The sequence below is a fragment of the Macrosteles quadrilineatus genome, unplaced genomic scaffold (genome assembly GCF_028750875.1).
Source record: "Macrosteles quadrilineatus isolate MER2022 unplaced genomic scaffold, UCM_ALF_1.0 Scaffold_6__1_contigs__length_79288215, whole genome shotgun sequence".
Taxonomy (NCBI): domain Eukaryota; kingdom Metazoa; phylum Arthropoda; class Insecta; order Hemiptera; family Cicadellidae; genus Macrosteles; species Macrosteles quadrilineatus.
In genome coordinates this window covers 78381696-78393017 of record NW_026542599.1, presented here as the reverse complement: position 1 = coordinate 78393017, position 11322 = coordinate 78381696, and the positions used below count along the sequence as shown (strand labels likewise).

The window sequence follows — 11322 nt, the reverse complement described above, 5'->3', positions numbered from 1 at the left end:
AGTACAGTTACTAAAACTGATACAAACTACATGAACAATATTACATGCCTATAGGCGGTGAAGAGGCAAGGGTGATTACAGTAATGAGCTTATGTTTTGAGAGGCTAAAGTAATTACAATTTGTTATTCAATTCATAATCTTCTAATTAAGACGATCTTCAAGTAAAAGTGTTGCATACAGAACACATTTTTAATAAGTCATTATGTATGTCAGTGATGAATGATATTTAGTAGCTTATAGGGGTGTCGGCTTAAACAAGTCAATACTTTAATTAAATGTATACCCTATTCACTTCTGTACTGTAACATCAAATACATCTGAATACAGGAAAAATATTTTAAAATATGCATTTATGACGTTTAGTGTCTTACTAGTGAAACCTAATAAATTATATTTTTATTTTAGATGCTAGCTCAAAACGTCATTTAACATCTCCTTTATGGTGTATCGTGGAAAGAATGCATTATATTCAACGACACGAGTACATAGTTTAAAAGTGTTACTATATTTTACCCTTTGAATGCGTTTTAAGTGACACGTGTGGATGCCAATCTGTAAACCCGACAATGGAAAACTGAAAAAAGTATGTAGAAATGTCCATGTCAGGTGAATTTGTAAAATGGAAGCAATGTTACCTAAGCTTATCTGGATTCTTTGTGTTATAAATGCACGGAATGCAGATTTACACTACAACTAACTTTAACAATAAGAACACAAAATATATTAGTATAATGCAATGCTTTCCAAGATATTATTTACCTACGACCGTTTTTTAAAGTAGCCATTTCAGTTAAGTTCTTAGAATTGAAAAGTTTAACATAACAGCTGTTTACTTTCATAACAGCATTGTTTCGTTTCATAAAAGCATAGTTTTTCTCATAACAACTACGGGTAACGGACCAATGAGGTCCGAGGATTGAGAGAAAAGAAGTAAAATTGTAATGTTTCGAACTACAACTAATCAGGGGAGCGAGCTGGCGTAGTGGTTAGAGCGCGGGACTTCAGTCCCTGAGGTCCCGGGTTCGATCCCCGCCAAGTCACCAATGGATTTTATCTAAGTGATAATGCCGCAACCCCTAGGTCTAGCCTGAAGTAATGTGAAAAACAATCCCAGGCTCGTGCCTAGAGTCCTTAGGACAAAAAAAAAAAAAAAAAAAAAAAAAACTACAACTAATCAGCTGATCAGTTGACAATTTTAATTGTTGATCCGACTTGTTCCTGTTGATACTCGCGTATTCTTAACCTAAGTTGGTGGAAGTTAAAGGAGGTAGATTAAACTGATTTAAAAATGTCAGTAAGTGAAAGTGAAGTTGACGAGATGGAAATGAGAGCACAAAAAAAGCAATATTTCCCTAACTGTACCTTATACAGTATTTATGGTAAGAATTCTGCTAGCAGAACCTATTCCCTGAAAAAGGTAACACTTTATTAAACGAAGTTTTACAAACACGTACAGTAAAAACATGAAGTCAGCTGATTATACAATAAGTGGTTGCATCACTTTCAGTGGCTTTGACAATAATCGAAAACATAACCTCTCTAAGAAGTTATGAGTAGGGATTGTTAGTAATTAAAAACCAGATTGTTAGTAATTAAAAAACTGTCGTAGTGTACGCAACTCGCGTTAATAGTCTTTACGACACTCGTAGAAGTTTTTAATGCACTCGCCAAGGCTCGTGCCTTAAATTTTCTACTCGTGTCGTAAAGACTAACTTAACGCAATCGTTGCGTAAACTACTATTAAAATTAGTTTATATTTGTGTAGACTCATAGTGGTGATATTTCCCATATGAAGCACAGCTCATATACTGTTAAATTTATGGAAGCACAAATAAATGGAATACAACCAGAATATTATCCATAAAATAAAGTACAAATTATATAACCCAAAAATGTAAAGACGTTTTATTTCCAAAGTTGGTAATCATAGCAGGGTTGCATATTTTGTATATAAGGTAGATAATGTCAAATAATCTAAAAAAATATATTTTTTTTTTAAGTGTATACATCTTTAAAAACAATAAGATATTATTTTTCGATGTCAATAAAAAATATTTTAAAAATCCGTAATATATGCACATAAATAAGACTTTACTTTAAGATTTTGATAAAAATAATTTTACAACTAACTAAAGGTTTCAATTTGTAACCATAAGTCTTATGTTTGAAAAATTGATAATTTATTTAGAGTAGTGAGTTATCGGTTCCTTGGATCACATTAAAAGCTAATAACCTTCTTCAGCCCTCTGTTTGGCTGTTAGAGCCAGAGTGCCTACGTCAGAACCGAGTAATAAAAATGCTCAGACCACTTGACCCGGTCTCATTTAGTTAGAAGTTTCATGTATTATAATGTGAGACTGCTTTGTGTCTTACTTATAATTACTCACTCTCTATACTATAGGGTATCGTTTTCACAGTAACCAGGTAATTTGAACATATACTAATAAATTAAAACGATCAAGAGACCAATCCATCATAAAATCTATACCATACAATTTGTTCAATTGTTTGCATATATTTGTTATGTTAAATAAATTTATTTGATTACATTTCATTATTATCAATGATATTTTATTCAATACAAACAACGTTAGATGATAGGAGATATTTAAAACAAAATGAAGCAGACCTCGTACAAATAATACATACACTTACTAATGTAACTCAGTGGCAGTGCTTAGTGCTTAGTGCCCTGGTGGTGAGGCAGTTTCAATTATGCATATCAAACTGGTTTAAGTCAATATGAGCCACCTGAGCCCCTAACTATTGCATGTCATAAATGTACAACACAATAGTAACATAAGTTAACAAGTTGTAACTATGTTCCATGAATAATCAAATTTGCCTATCTTCATTGCTTGTCTTATCTTAGTTGAGTGTGGGTTATCATCTAATGCTATATTTTGCTTGATTGAAGAAGTTTAGATGTTCTAAAATAAAAATTTGATTCTGTTTGTAATATTGGAACAGGTATTATATATGTGTAAGAAATGCGTTGTATGTGTTTAGAGTTTTATGTTTTGTTTTTAGTTGAACATTATAAAGGTGTCCTCATAAATGGAGATCATTTGTTTATATTTAAAATATTTGAAATATATATTTTAATATATTAATATTGTTCTTTAATTGCATTGACTGTGCAATTTAAAAAGTTTCAATAAAAATCTTTAGCCATCACATAGCACTAAAAAGCTATGTTAAGATAACCAAAAAAACTATACATTTTGTTGCCGTTGCGATTGTCCACCATTACTTCTACAGTACGTTGGCAGATCCTGGATTTGCATAAATATTATAGCAAAACTATGTTATAAACCTATACAAATGATTTAAGCGGAAGCATTTTGTTGTAAATGAATCTGTAATAAAAATGTATCATAGGGAAATACCAGATAAAATATATTTATAACATTAAGGGATGTTTAAGATTTTAAAATACTAAAAAGGTGATTTACACCTGAACAGCAACAAAGATAAGTACTCTGGTATTTGGTAAACACTATTTAAAAACTCTCTTAACGTTACAATGGGAAACAGTTACTTACGGACAATATTTAATTATTCTCTTCATTTGTTTTTTTGGTCGCAGCAAAAAAGCCTGACGTGTCACAAAACAATGTGTAGTTTAATGTAGAACAGACAAACGTAAAGATAATAGCCAATCGTGTTACAAACGTTTAACAAAACTAATGCAAAAAGGTTTCTAATTACAACTATATTCGACATGAACACATGTAATAACGTCATGCATATTTTATAGTTGTAATGAATTTAGGCACTTTGCATTTCTTGCTCTTTTATTATAGGAGTCACACTATATTATATTTTGTACAGTGTTTTCTTAGTTGTTAAAAAAATGAGCTGATTTCATCTCTCTAAAATCTTTTCCTATGTCGTCAGCAATTTATTTTGAACTATTCTTCAAAATGGATCATCTGAAGGAGTGGAAGATGAAGTGGGAATTCTTGGAAGCCGACATATTAACATAAATACAATAATCCATTCAATATCTCTTTGTGATATTAATTTACTATATATACAAACATACATAAAAGTATATGTTACCTTTTCTCTATTTACAATCCTCATCCGCCTCAAATATTCCATTGGATTTTTATGATATAATACATATATTTTTGTATTGAGTATTTCATTAGAGTATTGTGAATAGAGAAGAAGTTAATACATTTTGTAATTACTCGTAATACCGTTTATGCTTTCAAAAATATTACAATAGGCTATTTAGATTAGTATTGCATTTTGTTAGATGATAGATTTTAAAAGTACAATCATTTCCAAAAACTAGTTTAATCGAACAAATAAAAGTGGTTTCAACAAATTTATTATGGTTTGAGTCAATATTTTCAGTGAAATGTGGTGTTGAAGCAAAGGCAATTACCGAAAAGAGCTTAAGTTCTACAAGGCTCAAGTAATTATTATTAATTATTCTCTTAACTGTGTTACCATGGATACCAATTCAACAATTATAACTATACATTTATGGTTTAGGTAAAAGTACATAATTGCTTGTGTGGATGTTAAGTCAAATACTATTGTTCGTTTGAAGAAAAAATAGTTTTCCAGTAGATGCATTTGTTGGTTACTATGACATCCTTAAAAAATATTGCAGTAAGGTTGGTAAGTGTGTTGAAAGTATGTCATAAATACAGTTTTTATTTCGTACACACATTCTGCATGTATTTTTATAATAACAATTAGTTTGTTTTTTATAGACGCTCATGGACAATACCGACATGTGTATTACCTTTACGGTAACAAATAAATAGTTATTTCACTCTGCACTCAGACAAAGTAATGGTCTCCTCTATGAATATAATGTATAAAATCACCTTTAGATTGTCAACCGTGTTATCGTTTTTCTAACTATTGTCTTATGATAATTAGTTATCTGCGTAAAAGTGCAAAGAGATCCTAAATGCTATAACGTACCCCTTGAATAAAACCAAAGGACAAACACACCGTATATTCTTAGACATTTAGTGTCTGATTACTAATTAAAAAAACTATCTTTAATAAATCCAGCATAGTATCTTGCGTCAGTATTGTAACATATGAAAAATGAAGGTTTACAAACAACGTCCATTGCATGAGTCAAGCTAATCATAGCTCTAATGTCAGCGCTAATTCGGCTGAGTTATAAACATGATTTTATACTATTGGGAATACCCCTGAAGGATGTTAGTGTACACTCTTAAATAATTTAATCTCAGTGTTCCATTTTCACGTTTGCATGTCTGGTCAGAAAACATTTCCAACTGATCCTTCTACCTATATTTACTCACACCAGTTAACACCGTTTGAATAAAGTCCACTGCTGGTGCAAGATATTTCTTACTTAAGCTATCGAATCAAACCCCTAAAACATACTTCTTGACACCATTTACCAAGACGCCAACTAGGTTATGACGAAATATTAGTCTACCGGAGAGTTTATAAACGTGAATACTACGGCCACGCATGATGAATGTCTTACCAAAGATCTTGGAAAATATAACGAAGGACTGAGAGGTAGCTATGGACATATAATTTGTACAGACACACAGGCCCGGCTACTCTAGAGTTTGTTTGATGTGTGACAACCTAGATTAACCTAATTTGTATTGTGGTCGGTCAAATGTAACTACTTATCTTGCTAATGTATATGTTTTATACTGAACAAATACACGCCATCTATTGTAATAGTTTTCCCAAGATATAAACTAACGGTAAAAGTTGTTGTATAACAAACTGTTGTTTTTTACATATCATTGAATAGTTTGACGGATACAATTTGTAATGAATAAACACGTTTTGTTAAATTTATCGTACTATCGTAACTTAAATATTTGTTATTAGTTATTTTATTACGTCACATAATAACTTACGCTATTTTTGTACGACACCATGAAATTAGTTTCTATTAAATACAATTATTAACAAGAACTGTATTAAACTCAATTTAATCATTTCATAATGTTAGCATTGAACTAAACAAAAATACCCCCGCTGCAGCAAACCTGCAGACTAAGCGAATTTCCATTTGACTGATTGGATTTACACTGAAATGTCTACTTAAAAATATAACATTTATTCTTGATTTAAATAGAATTAGTTTAACAAGTACTTAGGTTTGCTGCATCAGGGAGGGTAAAACTGTTTTTTTTTTTTAATGTGAATAGTTAGTAAGAAATAAAAACATTTTCCAAATTTGATCAAAATATGTTCACAAACAAGCAAACTACAACAGTTTACTTATTCTCCATAAGAATAACATGGGAATTTTAAATTTACAATTTTTTTGAATTTTCTCCGTAACCATTAGGCGCATAGTAACGCTTCAATATACTAAATTATTTGTTTTTTTAAGCTCTACAAAATGGTTTGGAAAGAAATTGCTAAATCTTATGTTTTTTGGGTCAAAAATGGGAAAAACCTATTTTTACCCCATAAAACCCCCCGTAAACCCCCGTTCCCATGGTCCGATCATGCTGGATCGCGAACTCGTTCGAATAAACGTACTTTTACACGTTTGTACCAAATTTCATCAAAATCGGATCATTTTTGCTCGAGTTATCGTGCTGACGGACACATATATATATATATATATAAATATATAAATATATATATATATATATATGAATTTGAACGGATGGTGTTTTTGGCCTCTAGGGACCTCAAATCGAAAAAAAAAATCGGTCCCGCGTCCAGGTCTTACCATGAGTACTACGGTAATAGCTTATTCCCTATATGGGAAATTCGCTAAAAACATTGAATTAAACAAACATAATAATACTTAATTCTGAACATCTGTGTATCTTAATAACATATGTAACAGTGGTCCCCCCCTTAAAGTTTTGTGCGTAGCATCTGGTCCACGTGTCGTCTCCAAGTTTGACCATCATCCATTTTAACGTAATAATGAAGATTACCATCTTTAATTTCAACTGTTCCCAAGGCCCACTTGTCTCTTCCTGAATAATTTCTTACTTGTACGCGGTCCCCAGGATTGAATCTTCGCATTATACCTTTTGGACTGGTAGGTTCGTGTTTCCCCCGAGGCTTTAGTAGACTTAGATAAGTGCGAATCTTTCTATTAAACATGAGGAAATATGAAGAGGTTCCCGTTGAATTAGGAGCTTGGCGGATCTGCATTAGAAATCTATGTATTTTTTCATCGATGGTCCCAGGTTCCTTTTCCATACATTTAAGTGATTTCTTTACAGTTTGAACAAAACGTTCAGCCTGCCCATTAGATGAAGGGTGATATGGTGCAGTTGTTTTATGTGTAATGCCACACTGTTCAAGGAAGCTAGTAAACTGTCGTCCATTGTCTGACACAAGAAGATCTGGTAATCCAAAAGTAGAAAACATTTTTCGCAACTCCTTTACTGTCCAAGTAGCTGTAGTACATTTCGTAGGCAATACTTCTACCCATTTGGTAAATGCGTCAATGACTAACAGGAAGTAAAGTCCATTTGTAGGGCCAGCAAAATCAATGTGAATCCTTTCCCAAGGTCTAGTAGCTGGTATCCAAGGATGGTTCACTTCTTTTTGTGGTGCATTTTGTTTTTCTCGACACGCTCTGCATGATGCAATCATCTCCTCGATATCTTTGTCTTGTCCTTTCCAATAACAAAAACTTCTGGCTAATGCTTTCGTTTTCAATACACCCATGTGTCCAAAGTGTAATTCATTCAAAACGATTTTAGTAAGAGACTTCGGAATCATAACCCTCCATCCCTTGAGGATACAACCTTCATGAAGACTCAGTTCACCATCGTGAAATCCAAGTTTTTCAACAGACTGGCCATTTTGTAAAGCGTGTATTATCTTATTCATTTCCGTGTCATGGGAAGTTTCTTTTGCTACCAACTTATGATCCAAACTCATTTGATTGATCTGACTTGTTAGAAAAACATCAATTTGGTCCATGCAGGTACTATTTTGTGTCTCAGTAGGAAATCTAGAGAGAAAATCAGCGTTTCCATGTTCATTTGATCTTCTGAACTCAATGCTGTAATCAAAGCCTGATAAATAATGAGAATAATTGAACAAGCGAGTTGCAGAAATGGATGGAAGATTTTTTTCTGGGTTGAAGATTGTGACTAGTGGTTTGTGGTCGGTTACGAGGGTGAATTTGCGACCGTAACAATAAGTAAAGAACTTTTTAAGTCCCCAAATAATGCCAGTTGCTTCCTTGTCTATCTGACTATATTTTTCTTCAGGCTTCGTCAACGTTCGAGAGGCAAAAGCAATTGGTTTCTCAGTCCCATCAGGAAAACGGTGTGATATAACAGCGCCTAACCCAACAGGAGATGCGTCTGTTGCTAATACTAGTGGTAATTCTGGACTGTAGTGGCAAAGAACAGTATCACTGGAGATAACTTCCTTGATTTGTTCAAAACTCTGTTCACATTGTTCATTCCAAACGTATTTGTTCCCTTTCTGTAAAAGTTTATGTAATGGTTTCAGTAGAGTTGCTAGGTCTTTTATGAATCGGTTATAATAGTTTACCAAACCTAAAAATGTCCGGAGTTCGCTTACATTCTCAGGTTTTCTTGCCTTTGCTATGGCAGCCACTTTGTCCATACATTTATGTATACCCTTTTCATCAATGACGTGGCCCAAATAATGTATTCTTCTCTGGAGAAACTTGCATTTGTCACGATTGAGTCTTAAACCTTTTTCTCTTAGTTTTCCTAAGACACTTTCCAAACGTAGAAGTAGTTCCTCTTCTGAATTTCCCTGAATGACTATATCGTCAAAGAAGCACTGTATTCCCTCTAGGCCTGCCAATGTCTTGTCCATTGTTTTCTGCCAAATGCCAGGAGCAACTTTAATACCAAACATTAATCTATGTACCCTGTACTGTCCCTTATGCGTGCTTAAGGTTTGAATATTTGCACTATCACTGTCCATTTCCAAATGAAGGTAAGCGTTTCTTAAATCTAGTGTACAAAATAATTTTCCACCATTCATGTTGACAAATATGTCTTCAATTTTGGGAATAGGGTGATGTTCATCTTGGATCTGCTTGTTTACTGTCACTTTGTAGTCCGCACATATTCTCACATCTCCGTTAGGCTTGACTACTGGAACGATTGGTGTTCCCCACTCAGATTCTTGAGTTTTCGAAATTATTCCTGCCTCTTCCAAGCGGTCAAGTTCTTGTTCGACTTTCAGTTTTAATGCGTACGGCACTGGCCTAGCCTTCATAAATACTGGACGAGCCCCATCGACAAGTTGTAAGTGTCCAAGTTGATCTGGAATCTTACCGATACCTGGCTCAAACACATCCTTGAACTTCTCTAAAAGGTTGTCGAGACCACCTACTTTTGGATATTGTTGTACTGCCTTTAGTTCAGCCCAGTCTAACTGTACTTCTCGCAACCAATCGCGACCAAATATTGCGTCAAGGTTGTCATCCACGATGTAAAGTTTGCCTGTAAATTCCTGATCTTTGTATATGCAATGCACAAAAACAACTCCTTTTGGTTTGAAAACTTCTCGAGTGTATGTTCGTAGCTGCACTTGTGTATGAAAAATTTTCCTATTAATCTCAAGTTTCTTGAATGTAGAGTAAGGCAGAGTACTTATAGCAGAACCTGTATCCAGTTCCATTTGAACTGGTTTACCTTCAACTGATAAATCAAGCATAATTTTATCTCCATTTCTTCTATCTATTTTGAAAATCTCGTGTTGTTCATCTTGACAGTCTTCTTCTTCGGCTTGGTGAATTTTTGTTCTTGTAGATCCTAAACATACTCTGGCTAAGTGTCCCTGTTTCTTGCATTTGTTACATATCTTTGAAGCAAACTCACAGTTATTTGCCCTATGGTTTTGAGAACCACATCTGTAACATTTTCCTTTAAGGCTTTCAAAAAGAGGTGAAGGCCTTTTCTGGTTTGACGTCATGTGCGATTTAGTTGATACATTTTTGTATTTATCCTCAATCTGATGTACTGTACTAGGCCTATTAGTTTTAGTTGCATAGTATTCAGATAGATCACTCTCGTGTTTTGCAATTTCCATCGCTGTCGCTGCTTTGACGACATCTTGAAACGATACAAATGAATCATCTCTAAAATCATCTCTAATATCTTTATTAACTAACCCCCTTATGAACTGCATTCGCAAAAGAGTATTCGCGATTGATTTCTGGCAAGACTCACAGTTAAACTCACAATTAGATGTAAGTTTTTGCAATTCCACTGAATAAATCTTAACTGTTTCATTGGGCTCCTGTACTCTAGACAAGAATTTGTGCTGTAAAGCCCAAGTACTTGGCTGTGGATCAACATAATCTGTCAACATTCTCACCAATTCTGTATATGATTTATCCAGAGGTACTTCTGGAGCACATAAATCATAAACCTTCTGATGTAGGCTAGGGGTTAAAGAATGAAGTAATGTGTATACCTTATCTGTAGGATGCATTCCTTGTCCATGTAAGTATGTAGAATGAAGACTTCTAGGCGTCTTATGAAATTCTTGAATGTCTCGTCATCTTGGAAGGGGGTGAAAGAAATTGTTGATGTAAGCGGTCGCAATTTCTGAGTATCAACACTGTATGGTCTGATCTGCTGTAGTTCTTCTGTTTCGTTGACTCTTTCCAATTCACTTAATCGGAGTTGTAATACATCAACTATTTTGAAATACATATCCTCCATGTCGGTCCTGTATGTGATTTCAGTGTCAAGTTGTTCTTCATCTGTTTTTACTTCAATGTTGTGCTGGATAAGCTCGAACCGTTCCCAATATGCATGTATCACTGAGAGTCTTGTTCTGATACTATCAACTTTAATACCAGACAATTCTTCCAGCATTCTCTCAGCTCTAGTCAACTGACCTTTAACAACAGCTCTTGCTTTCTTCAGTTCACTCAATGTTTCATTGCCTTGTAAGGAGGCCATAATCAATTATTTGTACTGGTAAATGTAATAAGTGTAAAATAGAAACGTAGAAATAAATAATTGTCCTCGTCGCCAATTATTAAATACAATTATTAACAAGAACTGTATTAAACTCAATTAAATCATTTCATAATGTTAGCATTGAACTAAACAAAAACATTGAATTAAACAAACATAATAATACTTAATTCTGAACATCTGTGTATCTTAATAACATATGTAACAGTTTCATTAATATTTGCAACTAAATTGATCAGTATGTGCCAATGTGTGTAATATGTTAAACCATAGACTATGTATAGATAATAGTTACACATATTGTTATTGTTCTTTAAGAAAAAAAACTTGGTTTCACCATACTTGTGTTATTAACGATCAGACCCAGCTGATAATAAAGTATTTAATATG

General features: G+C 33.6%; 1 protein-coding gene across 1 annotated transcript; it reads right to left on the bottom strand.

Annotated features, from left to right (window-relative positions):
• Positions 1–3452: 3452 nt before the first annotated feature.
• Positions 3453–10914, bottom strand: LOC128997659 (uncharacterized protein K02A2.6-like). The gene is made up of 3 exons (XM_054423298.1): positions 10569–10914; positions 8546–9459; positions 3453–3458 (listed from the first exon to the last, which is right to left on the bottom strand). The coding sequence occupies exons 1-3, from the start codon at positions 10912–10914 to the stop codon at positions 3453–3455; spliced, it is 1266 nt and encodes a 421-aa protein (XP_054279273.1).
• Positions 10915–11322: the final 408 nt, after the last annotated feature.